We start from the raw sequence: 17,995 nt of genomic DNA on the forward strand, positions 1-17,995 counted from the left end.
GCCTCCTGCAGACACTCCCAACAGACCAGCGTGTTTAGGTACCCACCCCTGGCACCCCAGCCCCTCACAGAGAGCTCCCCTGTCCAGGGTTGACTGTATGGTGTTTTTATCCCCAGTCATCTGTTCTGTTTATGCTGAATATTAAGTTTTGCACTTTAAGACTGGTTCCGAGAGCGAAGGGGTAAGAGAAGAAGCGCGGAGTTTGTTTTCAGACACTGCACTCACTCCTCCACATTCCTGCTCCTGGACTGTGCTGTCTGCAGACAGACTGACAGCAGAACAGAGCTCTTCTTTGCTTTTAGTTTTTAGCTAGCTGAGGCAAAGAAGTTCCCTGGACTGCGGTTTCTTTCTTTTCTTTGGACCTTTGTTTAAACTTGCTCTGGACCGAAAACCCAAAAGAGCACCTGGAACTCGCATCTGTGGTCCAGCCGGGCCTGGGCCGCGGCATTTCCAGCGCCGGAGGGACTGGTAAGAGACTGAGTGAGCCGAGCTGCAGCCCAGGGAGAGGACTTAGAGTGTGTCTCTCTTTTGGAGCGGCAAGAGGTTTTATTGTTCAGTATTGTTCAATTTTTTTTTGTTGTTCTTTTTGTGCTGGTGAATGCTTTGCCTGTGAAATAAACAGTTTTCTTCCACTTTTTCTCTAAGGATGTCTTTTTCCCAAACCAGTTGGGGGAGGGGCTGATTCAATCTGCTTTCTAGAGGAAGACCTTCAGAGGCTCTCTCCCAAATTTGCCCTGAATCAGGACACCTCCAAATCGTGCTGCTCCCCCTGTGCTGTGTTTGCACAATAGCTGCAGCACAGGGAGGAAATTTTCCACCAGATGCCCCTGAGTTCACACCCGCCAACAAAGAGAGAGGGCATCACATGCTGCCTCTTGCATTACTCAGCCAAAGGATGCAAAGAGAACAGTTGATTTTCTCTTCAGTGGCAGCAGGAAATTCATATGTTTTAATATTAAAAACTAAAGTGAATTAAAAAGGATATTTGATTTTACAATTGATTTTGCAGTGTCTCTCTCTATTTGACTTGTGGTGAGTTTCTTAAAAGAGTCACCACTGTACACTTATGCTAGTACTAAGCTGACTTGTTTTCAAGGAGGTAATAACACATAAGAGGTAAGGGAAGTAAACGCCCCCTTTTCTGAGACAGATCTGTAAAGAAGCAAGAGAAGCTCATCACCCAGAAGCCCAATTTACACCTTCCCCTCCCAAAGCCTTAGACAAGAATTTAACAATAACAAGAAAGGAGCCTCTAATCACCCTGAATTCACACTTTGTGAATTTATTTCCCTCTGTGCCATGGTAACAGCAGATACAAATCTTGAACGATATCTGCAGTATATAAAAAAAATCACAAACCACTATTTAACTTGTCATACACCCATACAGCTTCAGTCCCTGAGGGATGAGTATGGTCCACCATGGTCTATCTAGAGCAAGAAACCCAATTTCCCAGTCCAGCTCCACTTGCTCTTTCAATGCAACTGCTTTGCCCCAGCAACCATCTTCCTCCAGCACAGCAAGAAGGTCCTTGCAGACCTGGTACCATTCTTCCATATGACACAGAAAACAAAGGCTTAAAATTAATTTTTAATATTGTAGTACATGTTGGTTGAGGCTTATTTAAAATTCTTAGTTTTTTCTACATCTCACCTTGTAAAACTTCCAGTGAACAAAGGCCCCAAGGCAAACCCTATACAAACAAGACAGTGGGCTGCTTCCCTACACCAAATTCTCGTCAGAGAAATTCAACAGATTGACACACTGAATCCTGAGATTAAAAACAGGCTTAAAATACCATGCTTGTCAATTATGAGATACTACAATGCTTTTTTATTCATATCATGCGGCTGCAGAGGAACACAATTAATTTTAAATATGTCCAGAACCAATGATTTGCAAGCTGATACTAAAAAGTTAATACTAAATTAATAAGTTAATAATACTAAGTTAATAATAAATTAATAATTACTACTAAGTTAATAATAAAAGTTTATAAAAAATAAAAAATTAAATAAAAAAGACAATAAAAATGAAACAAAATCCATCAGTTACCTACAATTTATTTTCTTTGAATATGCTACAGTTTAAATATCTTTTGGTCTGTTTCTTTTCATTTCACTGTTTTCACTCAATCTTCATTACATTATGTACAGAGTCTTCCAGCTAAACTCAATCAGTTCAGTTCATGTGTCTCCTGCAGCTCACTGCAGATCTCTGAAAAAATCTGTACTAAATACCAATCTACTGTCTTCTCTTTTCATAATTTTTTTTTTAGAGTTCTGTCAGCCCAAGGGTTTGGAAACTAATCTAATGAGGGAATTTAAACTTCTACACAGCTATTACGGGTGCCCTCCTAGTAGCCATGCTAACAAGATTCATCACCAAATATAAATGGAAGCATTCTCCAAAAGAAGACAAAGGTACTGTAATGAGCTAGGCAGGAAGCAGGGCCTCCGCTCTCCACGTAAGATTAGTCAGTATAAATCATTTTGGCACTAATGGTGGTTTTTTCTAAGGCTGGACAATGACAACAACTTTTATACAAAGCACGAGAATTCATGAATGTCTGGCAGTATTGTCTCTGAAATACAAACAATGTTTGTTTTTCATTCTACACTTTCAATTCAGTACCAGCTGGATTCTGCAAAAAACACGGGTTAGTTCTGATACACCAGATAACCAGCTCATCCCAGTCAGATCCCACAACTGAAGCATTTCAGAAGCAGCACCAACTGTTACTAAACACACTCCTCCTTAGCTACAGAATGAATAACAACATCGCCTCAACCTCCCATGTCTATCCTGAGGCAAATACAGAAGAAAATATATTAAAAGCAAGTAATAACAACAGTAGTGGAGAAAAAGAGCGCTACACAGTATTATTTCTCTGGGCTGAATCTTAGGCATTGCAATACTTCACCTACACCCATGCTCATTCAAAGGTCTGCCTGTATTTACATGGGCTTAATAGGTTTTGGACACAGGAGTGTTCCAGTGTGCTTGAAGGGAAGTTTCCACCACGCTGACATTTACTGTCTCTCTAAAAATTAATGTATTAATGACTAGCCAGCAAGGTACAGGACAGCATCCACCTCAAGAGCCAACTGCAATATGATGCCAGTTTTGGCAGATGCCCTGGATCCCTCCTGTTTCACTGGGAGCCAAGTGGTCCGTACATACAGGCAGGAAATGTAATGCCCACCCAACCCACAACCAAAGCATGTTCATCGTCTCACTACCGGCAAGACTTCCTATCATCACCGACCAAGAAAGACCAAAGGCTCTTGAGAAAGGACAGCTGACGGCTGAAACCTTATCACTATTTCCTTTCTGCTGCTGGAGGCACCTGGCTGTGGAGCCAGAGGTACCAAAAGGTTCAGCTCAGCTCTGTCTGCAAATTGCAGTTTTAAAAGCATCAAGTCCAGCAAGAGCTGAGAGCACCTTGGGAAAGGAAGACTTTGTGTGAATGCACTAATAAAAGGAAGATAAATCTTTCATCACAGACCCATGGCAAAACACATTTGTACAGAAACTGACAATCATCCCATGAGTACATACATACATACATACAGAAAGTGCCAGCACTGCATGTCTAATACTTCTACTGAAAGGCAAGGTGACAGAACATACCTTATTTATGCCTGGCTTTAAAATTCTGAATAAGAAGTGGCTATGTAATCTCAAAAAGTACATGTCAAGTACCAGTAAAAAGCACTGCCCATAAACTTCACATCTGGGACTGAAGTTGGCAGCATTTGCTGCCTGCTAGAAAAACAAACAAAAAAAATGAGCTCCAAAATATGCACCAGTGTGCAACTAAAACCCCGGAAATATGGAGCAAGAAGAGAAACAGCAGAGGCATGGCAAGCAGGTTAAAACCCCCGAAGTCCAAGAGTCAACAAATTCTGTTGGGCTCAGAGTTTTCTGTAGCATAGTGCATTTTGCCATCACAATTCATACAGCAAAGCTCTTCCACAGTAGCACAGGGAAATCTACATGATAGCTTTGTCTTGCTACTGAGACACATTCAAGGTTATATTTGGGAGCATCACACAGCAGCAGCACAGAGCAGCCAAGAGGAACAGAGGCTGCACTGCCAGGATACTTCAGGGAGAGAGGAGAACCGGCAGCAGCCTTTGGGAAGGGACAAGGGAGAACAAATGCGGAAGCCTATCACCTCTATGGAAGGCCTCTAAATGGCATCCCTGTGTGAATGGAAGGGTTGGAAGTAAAATCACTACTATGGGTCCCCAGCTCTGCCCCTCACTACTGGACAGAGTACAAGTACTGTAGACTGCACACTGCAGAAAACTTGTCATTGCAAAATTTTAAACATTTATGACTGCTGAATCTTTTGCAAAGGAAAAATTTTGAAAAGAACAATACCTGTCATTGCCTCCTAAGCATGCTCTCACTTCCTCTTGGTGTTTTTGAAGATGGTAAATAATTGTTTTGCTTGTACCTTCAACTCCTATCCTTTCCTCTTCAGAAAAGCCACAGAGTTTGCACACATTCTTCTTTTTCAAGCCTAGAGGCTTTACTACAGCTTCTGGAAGGACTATTCCAGAAATACTTAGACTTACTGGTTATTAAATGCCAAATCCTGGCTGGCTGTTCTTAACTTTCTCTAACTTTTAATAGGTATCTGAAGCGTATCTGTTCCTTTACATTAGTGGATACCAGTATTGTTCAGCAAGACAGCTTGTTCTTTCCTATTACATTTGATTTATGAAGTATCCTATGGGAATATAGGAAAGACATCATAGTTCACACTCTTTGCATTTAGTACCTTTATAAAACTTGCCCAATTAGCAGAACTATTGAAAAGTGATAAACTAAATAATGGCTTAGATATAAAAATACTTATTGTTGAAGTAAGCAAGTTTATTAGCATACCTACACAAAAGCAGTTATTAAACTATTTCCAGGAAAAAATACTATTCCATCTGCACACAATTTTGCACATTAGTTTCACATGAAACCTTCCTATTCTAAAGGCTCCTCACTTTACAGAACTGTCTCTGCTCCCCAATCTTTACAATATATTCTTTTGAAAGAAGAAGCTGAAGAGTTATAAAGCATCTGCTTGTGCAAAACCAGTGATTCAGCAGGAAACACGTACTTGAAATACCCTTCACAAGAAAGGGCTTATTCACGCGGGGACAGTTGGCAGGGCTATCTCAGTCTCCACTTGAATGCTCTTTTTCCAGCTTGTGTTAAAGGAATTCAGATGCCTTGGGAAGAAGCTAATCACCATTTTTATAGGCTGTGGAAAGCAGTCTTGGTTCAGAACTGCAGGTGCTTGTACCGAAAGCTCTCCCAGTGAAAAGCAAAGGACCACAAGTTAATGTTCAACAGAACCTGGCAAATCTGCTGCGCTCTCTGAGCAAGGTGGTCAGGTGTGAATTGCAAGCGCACACATAAAACAACGTAACAACTAGGGCTGCTCAAAGTTCAGCTGCAGTGTTTAACGCACAGTACACTAAAGAGAAAAAGGCACAGAACATCTCACACAGGAATTTTAGCCAATTCTAATCCTTTCCCAATTTCTGTTCGTGCCACTCACAGAAAGCTTTAGGTCTCCTAATAGGCATGTGCCTAAGTCAGCAAGTAATGTTGCATTTAACTGGAAGCAAAAAATTGCCATAGTCTGTTCCAAACATCTTTTTCATCAACATAATCAAGGCATACCACCAAACATTAATTTGCAGTGGTTCTACAAGTTGCTTCTGGATACAGGTTTACTCTTTTAAGCTTTAAACCAGTGTCAGTGTCAGCCAGGCTTTAATAGAAAGTAATGGATAACAAAGTTTAGTATAAGAATAAGAAAAACCAAAGCAAATAGTGGCCAGAGAATGTAAAAATCCATTTCATCTTAATTATCTAATCTTCCTAATTACTATGTGACTAATATGACCATATGGGAGCTAGTTCAGACCATGCCACAACTCCCTGAGATGAAGCTCTTCATGCTGTATTTTTCTATGTTCTATTCCTTAATTTGGAATTCTAGAATATATGTCAGCTCTAAAAATACTTGTACGTTCAAGTTCTTGGACAAGAATATTTATTTCATATGCTAGGAAAGGAGCGTAGATGCTCCTACTTGGGCAGAGCAAACACGCAAGACATGACGTAACATCACGCTTATGGCCACTTCCATTTCCACGAGGGTACCAGAGCAGCAGGGATCTTGCTTCCCTCCAACACTGCAAAAAGGCAGAACTCCTACAGCCTAGCTCAGCATTAAAGGCCACCATTAAGCATTTAGGTTTCAGTTCTTAATCCAGACCCCTAACATAACAGCATCAAGATTGATACTGTACTATGTATTTACTGCAGCAATAGAAGTAGAATGATAGTAGAAACAGTGGATTTGATTGCCGTCAGTCAGCTGATATAGAAGAAAAATCCCAAACAAATTGTGGATGCATTAGCAATCTTTACTTCAAAAAGTACTGGGGAAAAACATGAAATGGGTCTTGCTTGAGCAGCAGGCATTGAACTGCCAGTACCCATTATGCAAACAATTTTCTTTAAAGATAGCTGTTTCCTAAATTAATTTGAACATTTGTCTCAAAGCGGCTGAGAAAGAGCCACGTCAGGTGACACTGTAGGGATCCTTTTGCGGTACAACAATACTGATAGAGGAAAAGAAGGATACGAAAAGGAAGTGGGAAAATGTTAGGCTGCAAAGGTGGCGTTCCTCCATCCAAACAGAGTATTACCTATTTCTTCTATAAATGCTCAAACTTCAAAAGCAGCAGACACATGCACTGTAACACATGAACCCGGATCACACAGGATGTGCTTCCCTCCCCTCCCCACATCCCTTGATTAAAGGGGGATATTTACATATAGCTTCAGAAGTCACATGTATAGATCTGTTCCACAATTTGGACATCTTGAAATAGGTGAAAATAATACAACAAACATTATTAATTCTAAAACACATGAAAAATTGAACTTCTAAAATGTGTTCTGTGCAACCAAACATGCCACTACACACTGCCTGTGCTACTGTAAGTTTTAGACTGGATTACATTGCAACCTGTTGCCTTCTCTTTTCAATTGAAAGCAAAGCTTTAGAAAACACCAGAATACTTGGAGCATGGAAAGGGGAGCAAGTTAAAATACAATCCTCATTACACTCTGGGACTTGTTTGTGCAACTTTAATTGTCTTGATAATCTACAAGTCATGAAATATGAGTCTTGCTGCCCTTGACAAATTAAAAAAAACCTGAATTTTTAAAGGAAAAGTTAAGCATGTCATGTTTGGCAAATACTTTAAGTTAGATGCTTGTAATATTTTTTTTTTTTCAATAGTCTTGTTCTGTCTGCATTATTCTTAGTTGTTGCACTGATTAAACAACATTTGAAGATAACCTTCAAGGACTTGGTTTCAAATTAAACCATCATGAAGCCCGAGGGTAAGAGGGTTCACTGCTTAAAAGAACACTATTATCAATTATTTCAAACCTAAAACAATAAAGCTGAACTAAACAGTCTCTGTAATAATTGTAACTGTTGTCTTTTAGGTCTCCGAACAGACAGAAATCAGTGAAGACAGAGTTTTAAGATTTGTTTTAGTTTTTTATGAATGGTCCTGTTGAATTACAGAAGCTAAACTATTACATCTACATTACAACATCTAGTTCAGGGCTATCTTTTCACAAATGAGCTGATTTCTGTCATGGAAAGCAAGTAAACATTTTGGGTTTTTTTTTTCTTCTCCTACTGCAGACACTGAGCCAGAGCCCGTCTTACAGCAGTCAAAGATTTTTTTTTAAATGCAACCTTAACATTACAAATGTTGAATTTAATGTCAGTACTTTCCTCCTCCCCACTCATAAAAATAGAAGAATGTCCCTATCACCCAGGATAGTAATCCTATCTTGGGCTACAAGGTTTGAGATGCATACAAGTCCTTTGTCACCTTCACTCACAGCTCAAAGGACAGTTGTGACAAAAACCGATTTCTTCAGCTCTCCCCTCTAACCATCCAGAACATTTTCTTTTTCCCCCAGTGAGGAGAAACAGCCATGGAGGCAAAACCATGCCTGCACTCGCCTGAGAATCCTGGATTTCCACACGCTATTCCTTACCTTGGTGGTTCAGGGAGATGCGGTTAGATGGTTCTTGGAAACCTGGTTCCACCAGATCCCGCCGACCATGAGCTGATGTCTGATCTACATTGTCCTAAAAACAGAAGAGCACAATATCTTATTAAAACCAGGCATTCTGTACTCCCTGCAAGCTACATTACATGGAGTCAAACCACCAATTCAAAACAAAAAAACCCCGCCATGTCTCTGAAAGGAGAAACCAATGTCAGAGAAGGTGGGGGAACAGATCACAGGGGGACACTAGGCTGTCACATTAATACGTGTGGCATGGATCCAGAATCAATGACTGTGCTGTTGGCTCATCTGTACACCAGTTTGTGTTTCAAACAGAGAAACATGATGTAAATGCACTTCCTAGTTTAACAAAAGTTTCTTCTTGCATCAAATTATGCGGAGGCTTGGGGCTTTGTTTTCTTTAATTTCAAGTCTGTGGCTTAGGGCTTTGTAACTAATTAACTGGACTGAAACAGATTCAGTAGTGAACTACTAAACCTCAAGAGAAATCAGAAGTTCAGTTTAGATAAACATCCATAGCTCTGGATGCCAACCTGTTGTTTTTTCATACTGGAATTCTCACAAGATCAAGTTTCATGAAGTTTTAACACAAACTGAATTTGGCTAAGTCTAAAATACCACAGTTTCTCACAGATCTTGCCAAAGAAGATAACTAGGAGAAAGCAGGAAAATTTAAATATACACAAGAAAATAGGAAAAGGAAGGTAAGTTACATTTTAGAAGAATGAGAAGGAGATTTAGAGCAGGTGGGTAGTTTTACAAACCTGGCATACCTTTGCATACACCAGTTAAGGGGGGGTATGGAAAAGTGCGCAAAGTTGACTGCATTGATGTATCACCAAGCATAAGCTGCCACAGCGATATACGTGACTAGATACATGATCCCACTGTGCCCCAAGTGTGGGCTAAATACACAATGGTATGACCTGCTTTTATGTCAAAACACAGGAACCACTTTCATGGCAAATGACATTGTAATTAAGGCAGAGCAGAAATAAGCACACAGCGAGCGGCAATTCAACTACGCACAACCCTGATCCTTCAGTCCAGCATTGACAAAGTATAAGCTAATGCTCAAAATCATAATGGATGTAGTGTTTGGGGACTAGTATTGTGTATAATTATACAGTATATGAAATAAATTATCTCTTCATCAGAGAGACTGTCCCAGCAAATGCTTGAGTTTTGATTCAAGTATTCAAGCACTGCTCTCAAGTGTTATCACCATCAGGGATCAGTTCAGGAGCCCACAGGCATTTCTAAGACAGAAACTGACAACAGTGGTATGACTAAGGAAGGCTTTTATGAGTAAACACTGTATGGTAAGATACAAATGGCATCCATCCATCCATCTATCTATCTATCTATCTATCTATCTATCTATCTATCCCAGATACAGCTGGGACCACTCAAACTTCTGCCTCCATACTGGCTACCTCCCCTTATAGGTCTTTACATTCTTTGCGCTGATTTTCGCAACACTGGCTGTTGTTTCATGCGCTGCATCTCATTTATCTCATGAGTTTTTGTTATTGCTTCTCTGGAATAAAAAAAAAAAGCCCAAACCACATCAGACCTTCTGTCAGCACAACTGTCTTTGTTCTTACTTTCTTGAAACACAGCAGTATTTGTTAGCCCTTTCACTGGACCTACCTGAACACTTACTAGGAACAAGCAACTCATGAGCTCCTGTTTTCATCAAATCCCTCGCAACCACAAGGTATCACATTGTAACATTATTAGTACTTTTGGAGCACTAGTCCTTCTCACTGGATTTATCTCATTTTCTTTGGGACACCACACAGCCATCACTGACCTGACCCACATCATCTCCATTTTAAATTTGAGGCAGGAAATTTGGGACTTGCAGCATACAAAGGCAACTGCAGAAATGACATACAAAATTATGAACCTGTTCCCCAGAAAGTTCAGTTGTAATTTTTCCAAGGTGCCAAGGGCAACAGTGGGGAGGGGACACTTATCTAGGAAAGTTTCAGTCAAAACTTAAAGCTGAAGCTGGCTGCTTTCAGTACAAAGGCTAAGTAAGAGGTAAGCATCACAGGCATGGATAACTCAGCAGAACATCCCTCCCCAGCCCAGAGCTTTTCTCTGTGCATTTCCCTCCATGAAATTCAACATGACCAGTTTTTATAGGGTAGCTAAAACATCACACATGCAGTTTAGCAGCATTAATTCCACTTCCCAGGAAGAAGTCACAATGTCTAACACAGGGAGATGCAGTGACTGCCTCTTGGCTGGGAAGAGCAACAGGGCATCCCAAGAGAAATAAAAGTTGGAACAAGAAAACCAACTATAAGCCATTTGCCACATACCTAAATGTGTTTTCAGTTGCCCCAACATAAAAAAAGTCCCTTCTGGAAGGTGAGATTCATTAAATACCAGGTAGTAACAAAGGTCAAACGGGGCCAAGATGCATGATTTTACATTTGGGTTTCCCACAGCAGTAACACACAAACACTTAACTGAGAGACCTTATTTCAAGGTTTCACCTGGCTCTAGGGCCATAACTCTTCAATTAAGCCATACTTTTCTTTTTTTTTTTAACTAGCAATTGCAAAAAAATTACTGGAATAGGATACGCCCTCTCTGGAATCACCTTACATCTTGTACCAGAAGATGCTGAGAACCACAGGCCTTACTCACAAAGTTAAGCCAAAGCCATGGTAAAATAGATCAAAGTTTTCAGAAGCAGAGGTTACAGTGACTAATAACTGCTGGTGCTGCCCTTATAAAGGTGATGCCCCTGCCTGTTTTGCCCGGTGCAAATGCCTGCCCACAAGACGCAGAGAGCTCTCCTGCAGCTTGAGCAAAACAGGGAGGCAAAGGTTTCCTCTGGACACCGCGGGCCAGCAAAACCCAGGTGCTAAAGCAAAGCGACAGGCCGTGCATAAACAAAGCCACACCTGCTAGAGCAATGCGGGCAGTGGAGAGGAAAAGGTAAGGGCGGTGAGGTTTAAAGAGCCAGGGGTAGTTTCACATGACCCTCCAGAATCTGTTTGTGTCCGTTGTGCACAGACAAACACTGGCACTCGGCCAGCTGCAGTGGAGATCACATGCTGGAACAAGGGTAAAAGAAGAAAGGGGAGGGGGGCAGGAAATAAAGCTATATAATTACTCTGTGCCAGCAGCCTTGTTGTTGGGCCCCAGCTCAGCACTGAGGCCGTGGTCCTCAGCAAGGTGGGCACCTGCTTTGGTCCGTCACCATCCCCCCACTGCAGCTGAAAGCGGTCTCCAAGCAAGTCATTTGTTTGCTTCATGGCTTAATCCCCAGCTCTCCCTCCTCTTCCAATAAATGCTCTCAATATGAAATTAAACCATATTACTTAACTTACTGTACCATCCAGCTATTGTAGTATTTTTAGAAGCTAGCTGAGCATTAGCCCTCGCTGACTTTTTGCATGTGCTGCTTTCTCTGCCAGTCAGCCTCTGCAGCCAAGGATGATTTAATCGAGTGACTAGCAAGAGTGCTAGAAGGACCTGAAGCAGGGTCCTTTAAAGCACTAGCATTTCATAAAGCCAAGCACACCATCATTACAGGTCAGATTACAGTGTCCTTTTGCAAACCTATGTTGCATGACACAAAATGTGACGTGCTTGCATCGCCTTAAGAGCCAAAGTCCACTCATAGACAGTGTTATCTCTACGTATCAGTAACCAGGACAATCTAGATTTATTTTTCAATCTATAACCAAACCTTTTAAGTTGCAGTCCTTAACTATGACATACAATGTTTGCTGCTGTTTGTGCTAGCACGGTAAGCATTTCAGTTATCTGAGAAAACATTAAATCTCATCTTTTAATCAGAGAATCAGGCAGACATATACTACAGCAGCTCTGCTGTCTGCACACGTGCTCTTTAATCACCTCTTTGGCTCTGAGTGCCACCGTTCCCACCTGCAGTTTAGGTCAGCAGAGTATTTATCAGTATGAGACAACATTATTAGACAGACCAGTGTTGCTACCACCCTACTGCTGTTTCTCTCATCCTAGTTTTTTCAGCAAAGGTTATCCAGTCAGTCATTCAGGGTAATCTTACAGGTAAATAGTGCTTAGAGAAGGGAGGAGGCAGATTTGAATGTACAAATAATGAAGTATCATTTATACTTCCCTTCTCCCTCATTCTTTGCAAAGAAAGGGGTCTAGCATAAGAGGAGACAGAGTAGCATTCCTGAGAAATCTGGAAATCCCCTGAAGGTTCAGCTTCTTCTAATTTCAGCAGGCTCTGCAAGTTTACAAAATGAAGAAAGGCTACAAGTGGCAGCACAGCTTCTCAGAAGCTCCCGGGAGCATGGCCAGACTGAGGATGTCTAGACCACCAAGACGACAGTCCCTGTTTTAGGATTTACTGTAGCTGCCTGCAAACCCACACTGCTGTGCCCCTGAACAAAAGGTTCAATTGAGCAAGAGTCGCGCATACTCGTGCCAGCAGTCCCACAGCAACAGATCAAGATCATGACATACTTCTGATGTTTGTACACCGTCCAGCACAACAGAAAGTAAAGTCAGACGTGCTGATGGGTCTCATTGCAATTTAGGAGACTATCAAGGCAGATATGCCTCAGTTTGCAGAGAGGGCACTCCTGCCAAACAGGAGCTCCCTGCCAATCTGGCGGTCCTCCTTCAACACACCAAGGTACAGGTCTTAAAACTAGCTGAGCGTAAAGAGAAAATTAGCAGTGTCATTATTTGAACCACCACAGCTTTACTTCATTCAGGCAACTTGTGTAAAGCAAAATTAAGTACCTTATGTTAGCACAGACTAAGGAAGCTATTGCAGAGTGCTCAAGTGTAAGTGGTTCCCAGACAAAAAAGTAACTACAAAAATTCACTGAAGCGGTGAACACCAAGGCCTGTGAAAAAGTGGACACAGCTCCAGGATTCAGGAGCAGAAAGGGGATACTTTCAGAAATTACACTCTCTCTTTGTATCTGCAACTTGCTGCTCTTAGAAGAAGGACACAGATAACACAAACATTTCTTTATCTGACTCAGTACTGTCATTCTTAACATGTCCCTGGAGTTTCCTTAGGCAATGAAAAGATTAGACAGCATTTCTTCTGAGGATGCTTCAGTAAGATTCTTCACTTTCTAAACAAAAGACTGTTTGCATTTATGTAAAGTAACTTCCTGCACTGCTTTTTAAGCTATGCTGATTCTTTATACCATGAATTTGCAGCTTTGGTTTACTTCAAGCATCAAAAGTACAAAGAGGATAATAGACTCAATTATGCTAAGTGCCGAGTAGCCAGCTATTCATCTCAGTCAACTTTCCTATAGCTTAGTGGTATCCACAGCCATCCTGAGTTTCTACTCAGTCAATTTTACTCTTAGCCCTGTGAAGGCAAACATACAGGCTATTACAAGAATAAATCTAACTGACATATCCAGACCAATGTCCAAATTCTAATCCAAACGCCACAGCTGATTAGTAATTCATGTGACGCTCCTTTCTTAAAAACATGGCAGCACAGTCCCCTACCAGACAGCTGTACAATGCATTTTCAGCAAGCTGACACCCCAGAGTTTGAGGAAATGTGTTCTAATTAAGTGTCCTGAGAGAAGTGCAAGGTTCTTGGATTTGTCCAAAGTCACTGCTTTGCAAACGATTTCAAGTTTACTCAAACAGCGTGTGTATGTTTTACTGTTTTCTGGCAGAGTGTTTAACATGTCATACAAATAAAGAAAACACAGGCTTTGCACACTAGGCAAAAAACTTTAAAGCGCATTCTCAGACAACCCACATATTACATAATTAAAGACCTGTAACCTGGTTTCCTGCCTCTTAACTATAGTCATTTGACTAGGTAAGAGCCAAGTGAAAGGCTCAGTAAGTCAACAGAGTAACTGTGAACCTAGAATTTTAGCATTCCCATTGCTAAGAGAGCTTGTACAAACAAGGGCTTAAAATAAAGCCACTTAGCTTTGTCAAAAGTCAGGCTTTCTCTCCTGAAGTAGCAAAGCCACTAACTGCAGGAATCCTTCTGATTTTACAGTACTGCCTGTCAAGACTGGGAGCAATAACCCTGGAGACCAAGAACAAACAAGCCAGTTTGGGATTAAAGGAGCAGCAAAAGCAGCAGCACATTCCTCCCAACACACCACAGCACCTCCGATCCTCAGTGCCACAAATCACTGAAAACACGCGGTAACCTGGCAGGGTACACAGACCTGTTGTGATCCACACATTCCTACAACCCTCAGCAGACTTACCAGCCCACCATGCAACATATACAACAGCTACAACAGATCAGAAATTAGCAAAGGGAGAAGGAAAATGAGGCTGACAGACAAGACAGACCTGCGTCCGTGGTCCATGTCTCTGCAGTGGCAGAGAATTTGTTAAATGAATCACAGGAATTATATTACATCCCATGATACAGGGGAAGGCAGAAAGGCTTGTCAGTCTGACCTTGGAGGAACTTATCTCCTGACCCCCTCTGGGCTTTAGCAACTCACTGATCAGAAAACCTTCAAGTCTAAAAAAAACTGGGGATTTGGACCCTGTTGTCAACACTGAAACTCCATAGTGTGCATGCCCCGAGCCACTGAAGCATTTCTTCCTAAAAGCTATAGCCCAACACAGTTATAGAAGCCACTGCTATAGCTGAGCCAGAAACTTATTTTTCTGAAGGTGCTTCAGATTTATTTTTAGGAGTCTAGTTATGTGACTTATCACTACCTGCATTGCAATTGCTATCAGGGTAAGCCAAAAAGCAACATCACCCAGCTTCTTTCTGTCACCCCCTGCCCCAACTCTGCGTCTCTTTGGCGTCCAGGAAATTAATTAATTAATTAATTAATGTAGTCTAGCAAGAGCTGGACCACAGCTAGCAACCTCCAACAGTATCTGGCAGCAGCTGTTTACTCCCAAAAGGCTTTTCTCCAGTAACACAGGAGTGAACATAGTGAGTGTTAGCTGACAGCTCCAGTAATGCACTTCTACAGCATGCACACAGGCTAACATTAGAGATTCTGCTTCTCTAGGCTGATCTTTGCAAAACTGGCATTAACAGGGCTTTCAACACTCCTGAATCCAACATTTGGCAAGAACTCTCTCACTAGATGCAGTCCTCTCTTAGTAGGAACCAACCACTTCTGCAAAAATTGAGTCATCTTCCCATACTCTGCACAGAGAAAATGGACAGTATACTCCACAGTGTGCCCTTTTTGGATCAGAATGCCATTTATTATGGTAGAAGAAAATTCAATGCATCATGGTTGCTGTCTTTTAATCAGCTAGCAATGAGGGAATCCAACTGACAGGCTTAGAAATGCTAAAAGCTTTGTTCTATTTTTAATGAGACTAAAACCACTGTGGCTGTTAGAGACAGTTTACATCGTTTACAGCTAAAATGAAGTCTTGCAATACAGAAAAGAAACAATTGCACAAAATTCTCAGTGAAAGCAATCATTCCTCAGAGGCGTCCTCACCTATAAAGTACTTAGAAAAATGAAGTACTGACTTACTGATAAAATATCCTTTATTTTTAAAAAACAAGCTAGGTCTCTTTTAATTCTAATAAAACACCACTGAATAAATGGAGTTTATATTAGGAAATTCTTCACATGGAAAGAAATGTGCAGGAAAGTTGCATGTTTACATGGAAATTTTGTTTCTTCTGCTGGCACCCGCAGAACCTGATAATGTATCTCTACCTTGTACTTAATTGCAAATTAGCCTTACCTCCAAAACAAGTCACTCTCATTGGCGAGGGACTGCCACTGACAAAGAAATGTTGAAAGCTACATCCTTTGCTGCATGTTCTAAGCTCTTTGGTTTTGGTCAATACTGACTCAAACATTGAAGTCCCAGAAAAATCTGGTATTTGTGAGAGTGAACCGTACTTATCAATAGGAATTCAATTTAAAAATTGAGTTTTCTTACCATGAGAAAGTATAACCTAAAGCAGCATGTCATATTCCTTTTTTTTAAAGAGGCTTTTTAGTTAGATCTTGTATCAATGGACTGGCTCTTAACAGGATACAGTACTTAAATTGAGCCAAAAGCACAAGTTTGTACATGTTAACTACTATACTCAATGCTGCTCACACAATCTAAGGGACTAATGCAACCCACAGCAATGTGCTGTTGCTCATAAAACCTTTAGCCTATTCAAGAATCCTTACCAGGGCCACTTTCCATGTTTTGTCCAAGTTTCTGAAGTGCATTGTCAGACTATACTCCTTCTTCATCAGAAGGACAAAAAGAAACATAATGAGAATGAATATTTGTACCCTGGTGCAATGGAAGATTTCAGCATCACACACTTGCTAACACACCTGTCCAATCTGAGAAAACATCTTCAAAATTATTTCCTTTAAGCTTGTATTAGAAAAAAAACATCTCATCTATTATTCTGGGGAAAGCTGTAACACAGAAAGAAAGTACAGGATATTTGATCCTTTCCAACACAGTGGCCTCCCCATGCTCAGACCTGTGAAATACAAGGTAGCTCATCTGTTCTACTTGGCATCAAATCTGCTACAGCTTTGGTTATAGCAGCACTGCTGGCCAGTTGCTTCCAAGAACACTGGCTTTGGGAGTCAGGTTTTGACAGCATCCTTCTACCACGTGGACAGGAGACGTTCCGCAAAATGCCTTGGACAGTCTGCCCTAGCACAGACTAATGATGCCCTGAATTAACCTTGGAAGGCTCAGTGCTTGAAAGGATGAGCTGGTGGACTCTGGATCTGGCACTGCAGCAATGCATTTATGTGTCTCAGACCAGGGGAGGGAAGAGAGAAGGGAAGACACCACCTGGGTTGAAGGAACCACTGTTTCCATACAAGTGCATTCTCTTCAGGAATTTATATTCAAATCTCTATGCTTTGGGAAGTGTCAACCACAGCCAGATAACCTAAATTACATTTAAGAGTATGTAAGCTCATAGCAAGGAAGCCCAAGACATCAAGACAGATGAAACTCAACAAAGGAATGCAAGTAGCATGAAACACAAAGGAATTGATACCACCTGAATGTGGGTCTGCTCTCTTACAGCAATAGTGCTATATCCCCCTTTTGTCTGTGATGGTTCAGGTTCAAACTGAGAATCTGAATGGGCCAACAAGCAAACATGGTTCTTCATAGCCCTCGACAGAAATGATAAAATTATAAACCTCCTGTGGGGAAGGAGCCACTGTGCTCACATGGACCATCAAAATTTACTGGGTGTCAGTGAGCAAACTCTCACCTGCTAATGAAATTGCTCTTCAGGTCTTCAGACTGATAATCTGACCAATTTCAAATGTCATGTTGAACAAATTCATACAAGACTACTTTGCTATCCTTCCTTGCTTCAACTATTAGCAACACGGACCTCATCAGTCTACTTTCTAGGCAATTTGTTCAATTGCTGAAATTTAGGGTGTGCTTGGTACCCCTTCCCCTCCTTCCCAACAGTGATCCTTGGTGCTAGATACATAGTTAACTAGGTCTACAAGTGCCTGTCCCAGCTGATCAAACATATGATCCTAATTACCTGGACCACACACTCCCATCTGCTCAGATAAAGATCCATTCTCCTTTTACATGGTGCCATCTGCCCCAGAACTCACTGCTCACTTCAGACAAGGGCATTTGTAGTTCCGGTGACTTGTTCCCAATTCAATACAGAATTAACTCTTTACACATCTCTTGGTAAGCAATGCTTACCAAAAACAAACAAAAAAAAAGACATTTCAGAATCTCAGATATGGGGCAAATTTTTATACACTTCAGTTGACTGTTCTATACCCTACTTAAACCCCACAGAAATCACAGTCTATCAGTCTAAGGCACAGTAATTATTCATGATTAATAACCTAGCATCAAATCTTGTATTGGAACAGAC

At 41.1% G+C, this 17,995-nt stretch overlaps 1 protein-coding gene across 6 annotated transcripts in view; it reads right to left on the reverse strand.

Moving 5' to 3' along the window:
* GRB10 (growth factor receptor bound protein 10) overlaps window positions 1-17,995 on the reverse strand; it is a 146,728-nt gene that overhangs the window by 75,657 nt on the left and 53,076 nt on the right. For all 6 annotated transcript variants that reach the window (XR_008439252.1, XM_053989607.1, XM_053989558.1 and 3 more), the window contains one exon: window positions 8,110-8,203. Coding sequence is in view for 4 of the 6 variants with exons in the window: in XM_053989558.1 (XP_053845533.1) it covers window positions 8,110-8,203 (94 nt within the window). In the remaining 2 variants the exon portion in view is untranslated. The remainder of the gene's footprint in view (window positions 1-8,109; window positions 8,204-17,995) is intronic.

The sequence above is a fragment of the Vidua macroura genome, chromosome 1 (genome assembly GCF_024509145.1).
Source record: "Vidua macroura isolate BioBank_ID:100142 chromosome 1, ASM2450914v1, whole genome shotgun sequence".
Classification (NCBI taxonomy): Eukaryota; Metazoa; Chordata; class Aves; order Passeriformes; family Viduidae; genus Vidua; species Vidua macroura.